Below are 18,704 nucleotides of genomic sequence, written 5' to 3'. Positions count from 1 at the left end.
AAACAGCCAATAATAACTTTACAACTTTATTAATAATTCAATCAAATGCACAGAAAATCAAAACTAACTCATTCTGTATTAAAATTTTTTGCTGAACATAAGTCACTTGCTTTCTGCACTTTAGCCTAGATAGACTGCTGCTTGCAGCTTCTCTTTTTACCATAAAACTAAAATGTAAACATTTTGAAATAGGCATGGATTAGAGTGCCAAGTTGTTTGTAGCTATCAATCTACAAATTTTATTTCATAACTAGTTAAGTTTTTGCAAGAATTTATGTAGATCATTAGAATACCTTTGTCAAATGTGGCAATTATACCTTTCCCAACAGATCGGTAGATTTCAATATATGTTTCTTTTTCAATATAAACACATTAAGATATTCCATTGTAAGCAGATAACATTTCAGATAAATTAAAAAACAAACAAAATACAGCAGACACCCCAGTCTCAAAAGGAATAAAATTTTTAACTCTCACATATAGTATCATAGATAAAATTTCCACTTTTGGAATCTCATCTGTATCTCAAAATACAATAAGTTACAACTTAGAATACAAAAGAAATGCAATGCTTTTATTACATTCTGTTGTTGCCACATTGTGACTTATCGCACGTGTCTGACAAAATCAGAACAAGCCCACAAAAATTCATCGTGGCAAGGAACGCATGATTGTTCCTGTCATTGGCAAGAGCCTTGAGCATCATACAGGTGAGGGTATGACTTTGCTCAGTTCTGTCCCAATTTTAATGGACAGCACAAGGTAGAGGGGAGGAACGGGTCTGAGAGTCTCCTACCACCAACCTTTCCAAAGGACCTTCGGCTAGTTACATATTTATAATGACACTACACATTTACAAACATAAACGCTTTCTCCGATATTTGAAGCTGAGCCCTTTAGTACGGCAGTAAGTGTCACTAACCACTATTTTGGTTGGGTGGCTCACAACAGTCTAAACTTAATTGGGATATAATACTGTCAGATGATGAAACATACTAAAATAATTATATCATCAGTCAGAAGTGTAAAATATAATACACACTGTAATTATCAATTAATTTCTGTGAGGATACAAAATATTGTAAATCAGTAATGTCTGTGAATATCCTATCTTGTCCTAATCCAGCTTTTAATGAAAGAATTGCATACACAAATATTTATAACAAAATCTATTATGGTATTGTAATTTCCTGTGCTACATTAAACTGCCATATTTAGGCAGGAGAGAGCAACACTTAGAGTGACTCTAGACCAGACTTCAGTGTGGGTATGACCAAAAAATATATGAACAAAATTCAAGAAATACACAATGGAAAATCTACACGAAACAATTAAAATGGGCATCGTTGTGCTCTGGTAGATACATAAAATATTGGATTGATTTTCTTAAAAATTACATACTCCACAATAAATGTCAATAAAGATAATTTTTAATCACAGATAGTTACAACCATGAGATGCACATTTATTGCAGTGAACTAAAAACAAAACAAAAGAACACAGTGTGAAGGCACAGTGGATCTCTTTCAACCAGCAAGTTTAGAGCACAGAAATCTGGTGGGAAGATTTTGATTTGACTAACAGACCTTTTTTTTTTTTGGGAGGGGGAAGGGAAGTGCAACACAACAACAGGAATTACTGATTTAACGACACTCTATTAGGTACTTCAGAGGGTGCAGAAAATAGTGCAGTGCAGCTTCTGCACCCCATGGTGTTCTTTTGCATAGCCACATAGAAGGCTGAAATCAGGCTGCTGTCCAACAATACAGATTTCAACTTCTTTTGCATACACCATATTCACAGCTCCAAGTAAGTTTTTTTTAACTGAAGAAAAAATCATATGGTTCACATTGTGACACTGACTAGGTAAGGTTTCAGTCTAAAGCAAAAGACTATTTTTCCAGCTGGAATTCAAAACCTGACCAAGTATCAAGTCAAAGCAAACTAATATATTTACATCATAATCCAATTTGGCAGATTCAGTTTTCTGAGCCGTAAAACGTGTACAATAGAACAAACTATAAAAGGTTTGAATAGAGTTTCAAACTGTTTCCTCCTCCATAAAAAATCAAGTTTACTTACTTCAAATATTAATTATCTTCAATTAAAAAAAATATTATTTAGGATGCTTTTTCTTGGAGAGCTCTTGCATTAAAGCCTAACTGATTACTATTTCTTGATTAGGGAGAAGGAGACTTCCCGGTGCTTTGAAAGCAATAATTGAGGTTTCTAGGTACAACAGTAAATAATTTATAGCCTGAAAAAAATTAATTCCAGTAATTGTATATAACTATACTACGCATAAAAAAAATAATGCAATGTTAATTTTAATTTAATGTATTAAAAATTTAATAATTCTAATTTATGCTAATGATAATTGTTATTGGGGAAAAATGTTTTCAAGTGACAGATACAGAATGTAGACAGAATATAATATACAAATTCTTTTCAATATTATGGCACTGAATTAATTGATAATAAGACTGCACTCTCAGTCTTAAATAAGATTTCTCAGCTTCTCAGAAGCTAAAAGCTTTCATTGAAGGTAACTCTTTTTAACATATTAAGCCCTTATAGCATAGAAAGCCATAATACTGAATAATTTATAAATCAGGGGTCTGCTGTATTACTTTTATAACTAAAACATTAAAATCTCAATGAACAGAATAACAAAAAATATATTCACCTTTTCAACAGATTTGTAAATAAATATAAGGGAAATAAGGGTAGCAAAATTTTCTTCTGTGAACCGAGTAATGTAGCAAACTAAAGCACTAGCATCAAGCGCCACTAATGTTATTAATATAATAGAAGTCCATATACCTATCCATAAGCGTAATGGCAGATATTCAAGATCATTATCCCTGGAAGAATATAAATGCATATTTTAGAACAATTACTATTAAAACGTTTAAAATTTACAGAATGTGAGAGTTGGAACTTTACTAATGGCAACTATTAATTTACAACTTGACACAAAAGTCTATTAAACATTACCCTTTTCTTTAGAAATGTAACTAGCACTGTGTACAACTTGTTGCCAGCAATGAGGAAGTTCTAGCATACCTACAGCAATTCTTGTTTTGTTGATTAAGAGCATGACCTATGATCTGAAGAACCTCCAGAATAGTTCAGAAATAAATGCTAAAAAGTGGTTGCTTCATCTTAGAAGTCAAATTATAGTGACAAAGGATTAAGTCTAAAAAGTTTGGTGGATGGCGTTACATATGTAACTGTAACTGTATCTATTATTATCTTTACCTATAACTGTAATATAGTATAGTAGATGAGAAATGTAGAATAAACGATGTTTGTGTACATCTTGTAATCATCACTGAGCACGTACCCAACACATATAAAATACAACACATGGCACAGCCAGTGGTTGATTAAAAAAGAAAATCTTTTTTGAAGAACCATGCAGCCTCTGTAAAGATGTTCTAAACAAAAACATCATGGGAAGATGTTTACTGTGAAATCGAAACTTATATCGCTGGTAAGTGAATTGTTTATTTTTATTGGAAGTGGCTAAAAATACGTACATATAAACTATTTAAAGTCCTAAATTAAATATGGATGGATTAAAGCCACCAAGTAATCTAAGTTTCGAAGGAAATTTAAGCGAAAATTGGAAGAAATGGAAACAAAAATTCCAAATTTATATGTTAGCGTCTGGTGATATTACTAAATCACCTGAAATTAAAGTAGCTATTTTATTGCATATAATTGGTGAAGAAGCACTTGAAAAATTTAATACTTTTAATTTAAGTGAAGAAGATAAGAAGGATGTTGACAAAGTAATTGAAGCTTTCGAAAATTTTTGCATACCGAAAGCAAACGAAAGTGTTGATAGACATATATTTTTCTGTCGAACACAACATGTAGGTGAATCGTTTGGTGATTTCTTAACCGATTTAAAGAAATTAAGTAGCAACTGTGGATTTTCAGAATTAAAAGATAGTTTAATAAGGGATAGAATAATAAGTGGAATTCTAAATAAAAATCTCAAAGATAGATTATTAAGGGAAGATCAGTTAACATTGGAGAAATGTATTAAAATGTGTAAAGCTTTTGAATTAGCAGAACTTCAGCTGAAAACTTTAACTGAAGAAAATAAAATAGAAGCTATCAAACGTAATAAATTTCGACCTTCAAGAGAAAAAAGTCAGCCTTGTAAGAAAGACTTTCATGTAACAAAGTACTAAATCAAGCAACAAAGTACTAAATCTTCTTCAAACTATCAAGGAAATAAGTACAATAATCCAAAACCATGTAGAAAATGTGGAACTTTTCATAAGTTATACAACTGTCCTGCTTATAATAAGATTTGCTTGTACTGTAAAAAGAAAAATCACTTTTCTAAAACGTGCACTTATAAAAATGTTAATGTTGTACAGAATAATTTAGAGCATGAGTTACATAATAATGGTAATGAATATATTTTAGGGTAAATAGAAGATATGAATCCATTTTCTAAAAATAAAACCGAATGGTTTCAAAAACTAAAAGTAAACATATCTAAATATTTGTTAAGTTGGATACTGAAGCTCAGTGTAATGTGCTACCATTGCCTAAATTTAAACAATTACATTTAAGAGAGAAATGTTTGACTAAATCAAAAGTTACTTTAAATAATTACAATGGTACAATGGTACTACAATTGATGTAGTTGGAAAATGTAAATTATTATGTGAAACATCGAAAGGGGACAAGGATGAAATAGAATTTCAAGTCGTAGCATGTGATAAAACTGTTCCAGCTATTTTAGGTTTACCTACCTTGCAAAAATTAAACCTAATACAAAGGATTTGTACAGTAAATCCTGATTCTAATGAAAAGTTACCAGAACTTTTAAAAGGATATCAAGATTTCTTTAAAGGAACTGGGAATTTAACTGGATATACATATCATATTAAATTAAAACCAGGAGCTGTTGGTAAAATAGAACCCTGTAGGAAAATTCCACTTAGCTTATTAAATCCATTAACAAAGGAATTAGTAAGAATGGAAAAAGATGGTATTATAAAGAAAGTTAACCAACCAACAGAATTCGTGAATTCATTAGTGGTACTAAGGAAAAAGGATGGAAATTTAAGAGTGTGTTTAGATCCTCAGCACCTTAATCAAAATATACTGAGAGAACATTATCACATACCAACCTTTGAAAAAATTTCATCTCAAATGACAAATGCAAAGGTCTTTAGTATTTTAGATGCAAACAAAGCATTTTGGCAAATTAAACTGTCAGATTCAAGTTGTGAATTTACTACATTTAACACTCTGTTTGGTAGATATTGTTTTTTGAGGCTGCCATATGGACTGAGTTCATCACCAGAAGTTTTCCACAGAAGTTTTTCTGAAATTTTTAGTGATTTAGAAGGAGTTCAAATATATATAGATGACTTATTAGTTTGGGGTAAAGATAAAAAAGAACACGATTCAAGATTAAAGAAGTTGTTGGACAGAGCCAGAGAAAAGAATGTTAAATTTAATTTAAATAAATGTAAATTTGGGCTGAATGAAGTGAAATATATGGGACATATATTTTCTAAAGATGGTTTAAAACCAGATGAAGACAAAATTAAGGCTATTCTAGATATATAACCACCAAAAAATGTAAAAGAATTAGAAACTTTCCTAGGAATGATTACATATGTTTCTAGATTTATACCTAATGTATCAGAATTGACATCATGTTTAAGAGATTTGTTGAAAAACAAGTTATCTGGAACTGGAATGCAACACATGGAAAAGTATTTAGAAGACTAAAAGATGTCTTGGTAAATAAACCAGTTTTACAGTATTATGATATAAACATGCCAGTAGTTTTATCTGTAGATGCATCTCAAGAAGGACTAGGAGCAGTCTTACTGCAGAATAATTTACCAGTGGCATATGCATCTAAGGCATTAACAGATACACAGAAGAATTATGCTCAAATTGAAAAGGAAACTTTAGCTATTGTATTTGCGTGTGAGAAATTTCACCAGTATATATTTGGAAAATATATTACTGTGGAAAGTGATCATAAACCGCTGGAATCAATTTTTAAAAAGCCATTAAATAAATGCCCTGTAAGACTACAAAGAATGCGTATAAGATTACAGCCATATCAGTTTGAGATAAAATATAAACCAGGAAAAGAACTTTTTATAGCGGATGCATTATCAAGATCATTCACTGATAAAGGATCTGATTTCTTTGAAGGAGAAATAAAAGCTCATGTTGGATTAGTTGTAGAATGTATACCAATGTCTAATGGTAAAATGGAAGTTTTTCAACTGGAAACAGAAAAAGATGAAGAACTACAAGTTTTAAGAAAATTAATTAAAACTGGATGGCCAGATGAAAAATGTATGGTTCCAGAACTGGCAAAACCATATTTTAACTTCAGAGAAGAACTATCAGAAGCAAATGGATTAATATTTAAAAATTCCTGTGTTGTTGTACCAAGAAGTTTACGAAAAGATATGTTAAGCAGAATTCATTATGGTCATTTAGAAGTAGTAAAATGCAAGATCAAAGCAAGAGAAATATTATATTGGCCAGGAATGTCCAAAGAAATTAAAGATTTGGTACTGAATTGTCAAACATGTTTAAGTTTACAAAAAGCTAATACTAAAGAACCAATGATATCTAAAGAAATACCTAATGGTCCATGAGAAGTATTGGGAACAGACCTCTTTTACTTACAAGGAAGGGATTATTTAATAGTTATAGATTATTTTAGCAAATATGTTGAAATTGGACATTTGGAAGATTTGTCAAGTGTAGCAGTGATAAAGCAATTGAAATCAATTTTTGCAAGACATGGTATTCCGAAAATAGTATATTCGGATAATGGTCCACAATATAATTGCAGGAAATATAAAGATTTTGCAAGAAGATGGAATTTTGAAACCAGAACTTCAAGTCCAAAATACCCACAGTCTAATGGAATGGTTGAAAGACATATTCAAACTGTCAAGCGAATGTTAGAAAAAGCTGTAGTTGACAACAAAGATCCATATTTAGTTTTACTGGAATATCGTAACTCTCCTATTTCAGATGAAATTAAGTCACCTTCTGAATTGATGTTTGGAAGAAAAGTAAATGGATTGATGCCTATAAAAGAGAATTTTGTCCAAGCTAAACGATATGAAGACCATAAACAACATTTACTGAAGAGACAAACCTTACAAAAAAGTCATTATGATAGGAATGCAAGACCATTAAAACCACTGAAAACAGGAGATCATGTTTACATAAAAGAGAAAGGGAAAAAACTAAATGAAAGAGGGAAAATTATAGAAGAAGCAGAAAGACCACGTTCATATAGGATTATAAGAACAGATGGAAGAATTGTAGAAAGGAACAGAAGAGACCTTCTTAAAGGAACTAATCAGGAAGAGTTTGCAATACAAAACAACTATGAGAATGAAGTTATAGATGAACCCGAGATACATGAAAATAGTAGGAGCACTACAAATTTAGATGTGCCTGTAAGTCCTTCAAAATCTAACAGAAGTGTTGTGTCACCAAATAGTGAAAGAGGTATAGTATCATCAAATTTTTCAAATGGACATAACTACGTCACTCGATCTGGTAGGATTGTTAAGAAACCTTATTATTTAAAAGAATATGTTTAATTTTACTACTATTATTATTTTTTATAAAAAAGGGAGATGTTATATATGTAACTGTAACTGTATCTATTATTATCTTTAACTATAACTGTAATATAGTATAGTAGATGAGAAATGTAGAATAAACGATGTTTGTGTACATCTTGTAATCATCACTGAGCATGTACCCAACACATATAAAACACAACACAGATGGTGAATCAATTCTCACTATATGAACAAATCAACCACAGACTGTGTTTCAAGCACCAAACAACAAAATGATGGAAGATATTACAGAAGTGTTGTTGCTTCCTTCTGCAATATGCTCATATATAAAGTTCCATAAAGGAAGAGTAATAAAAAGGTCTGCTTTTCAGGTAAGGTAGGCATTAATCCTTATAGTGCTGAGCAATGACACTTGCAAAAAGTGCCAACAATGCTATGTCACTGTATATCCGATGGTACCTTATTATTTGCACTTCAAGAGAACTTTATTTTAAAATAAATTTATAAAATGTTATAAATGGTTTAATTTTATCGCAAAAGAACTGAAATGTTTTTATATTGAAGTTATTCATATGATTTTGAATAAATATTGAAATTACTTCATTCTTTCTTTATTTCATAATATGCTGCTTTTTGAATTTTGTAAATATCATTCTTAGTTTGGTTTTTATGAGCTTTTTCCCAAACTTTAGGAAATTTGTCAAAATGGCTCTATATTCTCAGCAATGCTTTGACTTGGCACTAAAAGGGTTAAAACTAATATCAACACAACTGTGCATGAAAATCACTACAACTTTCCTATTGCTGAGGTTCTGATGAAATTTGAATTTTCATTGCGACTCCATAATGATGCCACTGGTTGACTGGTATCTCAGTTTTGGCATATACTATCTGGCCTATCTCACCGAACTATTAACAATACATAAGTGTGCCTTTCTTTGGTGCTTTTGCTCCAAATGATTTTCAGGAACATCTTGTCTATTTCTGCATTCGTAACAACTGTTACTCCTGTTCTGACAACACCGTTGTTACACAACTTTACACTGACAACTCAAACAACACAATTTCTTCTTGTCATGGTCCACGTACATAGCACTAGAAGAGAGAGTTATTCATTGCGAGGTAGGTTAGGTATAGAATTAACATGTAGTACAAGTGTGAAGCAATGGTTGTGTTTCGTGGTGCTAATGCATAACAGTACTGCCGCTATTAAAGTTACAGCCCATGAATAAATAAATAATGCAGTACAAAGTCAGAAATCCAGACGTCCATTATCCGGAACGATCTAAAATCTCAGATCTCAAAAAACACCAACAACGTTTGTTCTTGTAGGCTTTACGCATGCAGTTTTAATTCCCCCCATCGCACATAATAAAACATCTGATTGATGATTGAGAAGCATTGTCATCACAATGGAAAACTTCTTTTATATCATCTTCATTTATTACCGCTTCTCCACATTTCTTTACAAAATCCATTAATTGGAAAATTTCTCCTTTGTTTTGCAATATCCAAAAAAACTTAAAAAAATAGTGGCTCATATTTGGCTATGCATCATGAGCTTGGTGACTAACGACAAGTTGTTCTGTTAAATTTTATCTTGTTTCTATCATGCACCGAGACAATTAAGCTTGAATTGTATTAGTTTAGTTATTTATTATACTTATGTTCATTTCTTGCACATGCTTATCAGAGTTCTGAATAAATAAATTCCCACATATACTTAAACCTTATTGAGGGCCAGCGCTAGATATCTTACCGCCTGATGCAGTCTCTGTGGGTCCTAAATTCTGTAACTTTGTGTGGCCATACGAGCCCTGGTGCTGGTTCTGGGTTTAAATGAATAACAAATCAGCTATCCTTAATTCAAATAGCCCTAAATGTAATCTTTGGGTCTATGAGTATTGTCAACAAAATCTATTGTTAGCATATGGAAAGAAATTTTTGGTAAATTTTTCCTCGTCAAAATTTTTTATCGCATTTAACTTAAATCTGTAATCATTGCCAAGCATAATGTCAACATAAAAGGTTACCATACTCCTTTATTATTCAATTACTAGCATAAAAAATTGTTTAGGCATCACTCAGAAAATACCGCTACCGATAGTGAAGAAGTGACAGAGAAGCTACTGAAAACGAGAAAATTTTGATTGACAAATTAGTCGGAATTCTTGAAACAGCAGTTACAGGACTTCAGTAATGTAACTAAACAAGAGATTATGTCTGTCTGCAGAATTAAAGAGAAAGTATTATCACAAAAAACGAAGCAACTTAAACAACTTGCATTGAAAGAAATGTTTAATAAGGTAAACAAATAAATATTAAGTTTTTTTTTGTAAATTTTGATACTCTTTAGATCATAAGTACTTCATTATTTCATAAATCATGGTTTCATATTTTTAATTTTATAATTTCTACATGCCATGTTATTAAAGTGATGATCTAATATCTGTAAAAATCCCAAATCCGAAATTGCCGAAGTCCCGATGAGTCCGGATTTCGGACTTTGTACTGTAGTAAGTATATATGCCAAGAACTACATATGCCATCCTTCATTCAAATTTCATATGAACTAAGACAAAAATTAACAAACTGGAAATCAGAAACCCAGTCACATTACAAAACAGGTAGTTTAAAACTGAAAATAACATTGTTTATTAAAGGTATTAAAATAAAGTAAATAATGTAACATTACTGTAGAAGTTTTGCCAGTTGCGAAACGAAACTAAAGGCAATTTGCCTTTTGTTGACACAGCTCTGTAAAAAAACTACTACTACTACTACAAACAAACAAAAACAAAAATATACAGGTCTCGCTTTAGTTTTTTAAAGTATCTCATGTGAAACGAAGTTTGAGATTTCATAAACTTGCACAAATCACAAATACCAAATTTTAATTGAATATAAATATGGCAATTAATGGTACAGAAAATGAATGAAATTCAGTTTTAAGAATGATAATAGAATGGTAAGAAAAAGTGAGGTAATGTACATTAGGAAAACAAAGAATTAAGAGCAACAGATACAAAAAATATTTGATTTAAAAAGACGATCAGGTAGGCCAATCTCACAAGAGTTCATACTTTTGTGAAGAAGTTACTACGGAAAATTTAGCTTAAAAACATCCATGTAATCAATTTACCCTACCATGAAAAACTGAACTGAAAATTAGCAGTTCAGTGGTTTTAATTTATCTTTTAGTTAATAACACGGATGAAATATTAAAGAAAATAAATGTAATATATTGTATTAATCACATTGCATTTTAATAAAAGTGTGAAAGAAAATTATGAAAATTTTACAATTAACATGAAAGGTTATTTCAATATGGTAATGTACATGAGGCTGTCTGCTTAAGGGAACAGCTGCCTTCATGGAGGACTTTTCAAGAGAAACTAGTGCATAATCAAGTTACCCGTGGTAAAATCATGAAAAATAATAATGCTGCCAGTCCATTTGCCTGGGTTCAAACTACCAGTATACAGCAATCTTAACCACTTATACACTGATGCACATTTCATATTTGATCGTCCGCTGATGGTGCCTGACATTATTATTATTATTATCCCCAAATAAAAATTTTCACTTTTTTATGAAAGAGGGGATATTACAGTTTAGTAAACCAAAAATCTAAAAATAAAAACACTTTTTAATATGATTTTTAATTAAAAGATATTCATACAAATTATTCTCGGAGACTATGGAAAAGAGAATATCATCTCTAGTTAAAAGGGGAAAATTCTGTTAAACCTGTTAATGTAACCACTGAATTTAACATAAATGATGTAGTTTTGATAGGTGATACCAAATACCTCGACATCTGAGGAAGCTGGAACTGCACAAAGGTCATTGATCACAAAGTATGAAGTATAACAGTCAAAACATCTTCATATATAATTAAAAGGCCTATTCAAATGTTATACTATTTTGATCTTGCAACAGTTGACAAATGACTGTTTTCAGAATTTTAAGCAGCTATTTAGTAGTTTCTTTTGATAACTGAAATTGTTGAACATGTTAATTAATTAACTCCTTAAGTGGTGGGACTGCCTTTATCCAGTCATGAGATTTTTTTTGTCTCCTGCTACATATTAGCTTATAGTTTAAAATATATTGCTTTCTTACTTTTACTGATGTAAATATGATCTTATAAAACAGAGACTAATATAAGTAAATTATATAAATTTAACAATTAAATGATGTTATTTACAAGGGGTGATCAAATGAAAAGGTACGAAACGACACGGTGGGTACAAATGTAGACTTTATTCAAAATATACACCATAGGCCTGAGCACAACGATCCCACTGATGAACATGCCACAGGATTCCTTGTTCCCAAAATTGCTGTGGCCGTGACGAGACCCAGTCCTTCACAGCATCCTTGAGTACGTTGTCCGAGTTGAAGCGCTTCCCTTTCAGGTGTTTCTTTAGTGGACCAAACACATGGAAATCGCAGGGCGACATGTCCGGACTGTAGGGCAGATGGTCCAATGTCTCCCACTTGAACTTGGCCAGTTCAATGTGTGTGACTCTGGAGACGTGTGGACGCGTGGTATCATGTAGCAGAACCACACCCTCCGTGAGCAGCTTTGGTCTTTTCTTCTTGATGGACCTGCGTAGGCGTCAAAGTGTCTCACAGTACACATTGGAGTTAATGGTTTTTCTGTGCTCGAAGAATTCCACACGTAGTGGACCTTGAACGTCAAAAAAGACGGTGAGCAACACCTTGCCTGCTGATGACACGGCTTTGAACTTTTTTAGGGGGAGGTGACGACGCATGCTTCCACTGCATGCTGTCCCGCTTTGTCTCTGGCTCGTAGTGATGGCACCAGGTCTCATCACCTGTGATGATCCGCTCCATGAAAGCGGGGTCTTCTTGATACTGAAACAGATGTTGAAGTGCTGCTTCGAAACCCAAGTGGCACACACCTTCCAATATTGCAACCTGTCTTGAACAATTGTCCACACATTTCCATAGCTGACATCCACCTTCACCGCCAACATTCGCAATGTGACACGCCAATCACTTCTCACTAGGTCGTCTACCTTATCGATGAGATCGCTCGTGATGACAGAGTTTGCCTGGCCTGGTCTTGGATCATCACCCACACTGCTGGCTTGCACAAAAACAGGCACTCCATTTCCTGACAAACTTGTCAGAGACACATTTCTTCTCGTAAACTGTCACCATCCAGTGATGAATAGCTGCTGGTTTCTCACCTTCCGCTGTCAGAAATCGGATAACACCTCGCTGCTCCTCAGTTGTCGAGTTTTGCAATGCGAACGCATCCTGTCCTCATACGGACTGCCACATCTGCATCATTTGGATGCCACTTTTGATAAGAGCCTCTGCTCTTTCCTGCGCATGCGGGTGCTCGCGCATGCTCTCCAATATCATCCCGAGATGTCTCACTATGTTCTCCCATAGCGGCATATGCAAATACTTAACTGTTACGTTTTTACGCCATTTCGTACCTTTTCATTTGATCACCCCTTGTATATATAGGTCTTCATTAGCAGATTCAGAAAGCCATGGCACTCAGAGGGTTAATTATTGTTTTGATAAGTTTTTTTTTACATTTAAGTTGTAGCAGCTGGATGATAAAATATACAGTAGCAGCTAGTAAGATGAAAAATGTACTTTAAAGGCAATTCATTCAAGTTATATTATGTTGTATGCTACAAAATTTTGTAAGAGTACAAGATATACTATTTTATTGCAAGATTTTGAATTTATGATAATTATGGAGTAGAGAACGTTTGACTTTAAATTACTATGAATAAACTGCTGTTATCTTTTCCCATAACTGGGGATAGTTAGAAAATAAGTGAACACTGTAATTGGAGGATGTATAAAATTTTAGCTGGCACTGTGCCACATAAGATAATTGCATTTCATATGAAACATGTTTTGCTTTTGTTTGTAATAAATAATGAAAATCACACTGTGTGAAATGAAAGAAACAGATCAGAAACAAAGTTATTATATCTATATTAGTTACATAAACAGAATATCTTTTTTAATATCAACTCATTTTTCTTAGAAGAATGAAAGTAAATGGTATTCAGTGGACGATTATCAAACCATTTCTTTTTGTCTAAATCAGTTACACTTCTTACTAGTTATGCTTTTAATATATATATACACAACATAAAATATATAATGACTGATGAAACAGATGAATGATAATTAAATTACCTGCAGAAATCAAATAATATTGTTTCAAAGACCAGAACAGGACCTGTGCTCCCCAGGATTGTCAAAGGTTGACCACTAAATAAACCGTATAAAATACCACAGATTGCACCAGATAGGAGACTTTCAATGGCAGCCTTCAACGCAGAAAAAGACTTATTAAGCATGACTTTTGTATTATGAATAAATATTGAAAGAAATCATATCTTATTCAGCAAATAAAAACAGAAAACTCCATTTTGATATACAGTCAAAAGTCGTTAATTCGGACACCCATAATCCGGACCTCAAAGCTAAAAACTTTCTGCGTATGCGCCGCGTTGACACATGCGCATAGGCGTTTACGCGTGCACGTAAGAACTTTACGCGCACGCGCATATGCGTGTGCAGAATACGTTTTTGCATGCGCGTTTAACGTATAATGGACGGTATAAGCTAAAATTATACAATTATCTATTTCAGTTAATGTTGATGCTTGCATTATTCCTTAATCTTCGAATTGGATGCAGCTTATTATTTTTTGCAGACAGTAAGAGCAATTTTATAAAAGTAAACTTGAACCTTCGATTATGTCAAATAGAATTTCCGATGCTGGAGCTCCCAAAGTATCTACAAAACGAAAGTACGTTTCAATGTCCATCAAACAAAAAGTGGAATTGCTACAAAAAATGGATAAAGACATGAAGAAGGTGACTGAGAGGTTAGTGAAAACGAAAAAATTTCGATTGACAAGTTAGTCGGTATTCTCGGCACAGCAATTACGGGACTTGAACAGCGGAGCTTTTTAACTGAACAAGAAATTATGTCTGTTTATAGAATTAAAGAGAAAGTATTATCACATAAAACGAAACAACTTACATTGAAAGAAATGTTTAATAAAGTAAACAAATAAATATTAAGCTTCTTTTTTTGTAAATTTTGATACCCTTTAGATCATAATTGTTCTTTATTTCCTAAAATACGGTTTCATATTTTTAATTTTAGAATTTGTGCATGCCATCTTACGAGATTTAAACTGATGATCTATAATCTGGAAAAATCGATAATCCGGAATCGCCGAAGTCCCGACGAGTCCGGATTAATGACTTTTGACTGTATTACAGTTTGCTTTAGGGAAAGATTGGTACTTTCCGATTATCTGCACGAGACAAAACAATATGTAGCCAAAATACTTTAAAAGAAATGGGAAAAAAAAAAAAAAAAAAAAAAAAACCCTACAAAGTCACCTACAAGTATTTACGTGGCAATGCAGGCATGAACATAGTACTTGTCTGTTTAGGCCAATGCACAATACCGAATTTGTAAGGATGTTGAATTTGTGGAATTATCCAATGTAAGTGAAAACAAATTGCTGTATGCACAGGGAAAAAAACAGTGCAAAAAAAGAATTTCTCCAAAAAGTTAATTGCATGATTACAGATGTTTCTTGCTTTTTAAATGTTACTCATCAAGTGCTCTTGTATGGAATTCTTAGCATACTGCCAATCTGAAAATGGCTGTTGCCTTTCACAAATTTAGCTTGGGGAAAAATTAGTTACTAACAAGTTTGCAAATGCTCTGTACTGTTGTCAACAAGTTCACAATTTTTTGGTGGGGGTTTGGATGGTTAATTAGAAAGTATCGAAATATCTTTAAAATAATAACTACATAATACTTCCAAGAGAAAAATATTCCTTTACATGATGGCACATTGCAAATAATCACAAAAAACCTGTTTGAAATAAGAAAGAATAAAATGTTTTCTACAAATAATCTGGCATTGCCACACATGATTAGTTAACAACAGCAAAGCAGTGAAGTTCATCTATTTGTAAGGATATCTATTAACCCTACTTAGGCATGGAATGCCCAAGGAAAGCTTTTTTCAAGGAAGGTTAAAGATACTACGATAACAAGAAGAAGAGTAAGTTCCATAAATTTGAAACTATAGTTTCAGAGGTTAATTTACACAAATAGATTTTTGTTGTTGTAGTATACTTAACGCTTATTCTTTAGTGTGCTCTTTTTGCTATTACAGTTAATGAAGGAGTTTCTAGGGAAATTAGTTTACAGCTACATTACATATACAGCTTACCAGAACTTTAATTATAGTTCTGTTAAGATTTGTAACTAAAAATTATAGAGGAGAAACTTTTAAGTGTAATCTCTTACAAAAGTTTTTCTCATAATTTACACTTCTTATTAAGCATTTCATGTGGTAACCATTCCATTATGTACGGTAAACCTTTACTGGGCTGTCTTCTGAAGTGAAGTGCTTTTGCTGGATGAGTTTCAAAGAAAACTGGTTTCTATTTAATCACCATCACATAAGCAGATAAACACACACCACATTACATATGCTGATTTGCCATTTAACCAGCCAGCTTACTCTATGGTCAACAATTGTATTTGGTTTGGAAATAACAAGATTTACAAGCTTTAGCCATTCTACAACTGGTCAGTTCAAAATTAAATCTCATCTATAAATACAGTATATGCAACAGAACAGTAGAAAGTAAGCTACAATGCAAATTAAAAAAATTATGGTTTACTTAATATTATTCATTTATTTCAAGGTAAACATTAAGGAAAGGGGAAATTTTTGTTATTACCGACTTGATTAGTTAAGCATATAAAATACATCTGTAAAAAATAATATTTGGATACTTACTATTCGTTCTTCAGTTGCATCTCCTAAGAGGCCACCAAATGTAATTATTGGCGTCAAACACGCAAAGTATAGGAAAAAAATAGAGGCAACAGATTGCAAAGCAAATGCATCTGTAAAATCACTTATATACCATGGAAGTTTTCGCTTTACATCATTTATAAGGCCACCAAATAACCTGAAATAGGATGCAGAAAATCAATAAAAAATTAGTAAATTTAATTTTTCACTAACATATATTTAAGATAACTACATGTTAAAAATTACTGATACTCTTATAATGTGCTTGCTTAAATAAAGAAGTGAAAAAAATTAGAAGGGATCTGATTTTGAGTTAAAATACAATTTCAACACTGTACAATTATTTTTTTAAGAACTAGGTCTGATAAATATTTTTTTATTTCATAATTTAGCATACACATTTTTCAAAATACATTTTAATCATGACACAGAAATAAAATCTGTTGAGTAAAAAGATTGGGAATCGAGACATTCAAAATGTGAAATGACCAGATATCCTAACCACCAAATTAAAAACAATAAATAAAAAATTGTTTAGAAAAATCTGAAAGGTTTCAGATTTTACATTACACCTAAAGGGGCTTTTTTTAATGTTTTGTGTGTTATATTTCTTAAATATCATTTTTTTATACTTAAACCATAAAATACAGTTCAACAGCAATATCACAAAATATTTAAAAAGAGCACATCTATAGAAGTTCCAATACACAGTCTCATGCGCTGGAGATAAAAACGTACACCCCCCCACATACAGTGTTGCCATTGCTAGCTTTGAACCTGTTGAGTTTGTTAATAAAAAAATCGTTAAAATTTGACAAAATATGGATAATTTAATACTAAGTAAACATAATTTAAAAAATAGGTTTTTATGCAATATGCTTTTATTTAAAATTAGTATGATAATTAATGCATTAAAAGAAAAAAATCTAATGAGAATAGTAGATTAAGAATTATTTAATCTACTATTCTCATTAGTCATGTACAATATCTAACCCAAATAATAAAAGCATACGGTTGTCCATGGCAAATTAAAAAAGATAATGACTTATATATTTGACAATACAATTAAATGAATAGAAAATTAAAAAAGATAATGTCTCATATGTTTGACAATGCAATTAAATTAATAGATTTCATTATTTAGGCACCTCCCCCCACTTTTATTATTCATGATATAAAATTATAGATGAATTATGTAAACAGATCTATTTAAACTATTATTCCCATTAAACTATATGATAAATTATTTTTCTCCTTTTAGTGCTTTAATTATCATATCCATTTTAAATAAAAGGTTACTGTATAAAACCTTTTTTTAATCGTATTTTTTTTATTCTCCATTTCCTAGTTTCAATTACACATTATCAATGATGAAATTTTTAGTCATTTTTAAAACACAAGCAGTAAAGTAAGAAAATTATGAAATAAAGAAAAATAAATGAATATCATTCAGATGATCAAGAAATCCCTTTCAATATTCAGTTTTGGAAATAAATGTTATAACAAGCATTTTACTTAAGCCGAAATGAAGAAATGAATATCGCTAATACATCATTAAGAACTTAAAAGCAATTTTTCCACAAGAAATGCTTTCTTCTACTTTCTGCTTCAGACCGCAACAATTTTTTTTTTTTTTTTTTTAGAAAAATCGCTTGATTCATTTTTTTTTTTTTTTGGTCATTTGTATTTTAAAAGAGGATGAAAAATTTGTTTCATAAAACTGCAAAAATTTGAAAACGTTTTATTCAATACATTTTTAGATGTTGAAATTTTAAAATCATAAATGCTATATATATATATATATATATAAAAGAAAACCGAGCAACTTTCGAAGATTCACCAAATATTAAGTTAAAAATCTTCATAAAAGTTTCAATGAAAGATTTTTTTCTCTCTCTGTTTGATGATGCAAACAATAAAATTCTGATATGTTTAATCTGTTTGTTTAGTTGAATATATGTGCAAAAAAAGCATTTAAACATCATATTAAAAAAATTAACTGAATTTTGAAAAAAACCTCATCACAATGCATTGTCATCAATCAACAGTGTATGCAAAATATTTGATGCGAGAACTTACTAGAAAGTAGGCTAAAAATTTATGACAAAATTCTAACCAGTAATACACCATGAATGAAGTAAATAAAACCTTATTAAATAGAAAAAAAAAAAAAAAATGCCATAAAAGAAAGCTTCCCCCACTAATCGAAATTCCTGTATGTCATT

At 31.5% G+C, this 18,704-nt stretch overlaps 1 protein-coding gene across 6 annotated transcripts in view; it reads right to left on the bottom strand.

Annotated features, from left to right (window-relative positions):
• Positions 1–18,704, bottom strand: part of Ndae1 (Na[+]-driven anion exchanger 1) — a 294,988-nt gene that overhangs the window by 48,545 nt on the left and 227,739 nt on the right. For all 6 annotated transcript variants that reach the window (XM_085822524.1, XM_085822520.1, XM_085822519.1 and 3 more), the window contains 3 exons: positions 16,462–16,636; positions 13,815–13,948; positions 2,687–2,864 (listed from right to left, as the gene is read on the bottom strand). In XM_085822524.1, the coding sequence (XP_085678650.1) occupies positions 2,687–2,864; positions 13,815–13,948; positions 16,462–16,636 (487 nt within the window). The remainder of the gene's footprint in view (positions 1–2,686; positions 2,865–13,814; positions 13,949–16,461; positions 16,637–18,704) is intronic.

Source organism: Stegodyphus dumicola, chromosome 8 (genome assembly GCF_044657685.1).
Source record: "Stegodyphus dumicola isolate Sdum_Otavi_A_Nest chromosome 8, ASM4465768v1".
Classification (NCBI taxonomy): Eukaryota; Metazoa; Arthropoda; class Arachnida; order Araneae; family Eresidae; genus Stegodyphus; species Stegodyphus dumicola.
Note: the sequence above shows the minus strand (reverse complement) of the source record. Positions and strands in the feature narration are given on the sequence as shown.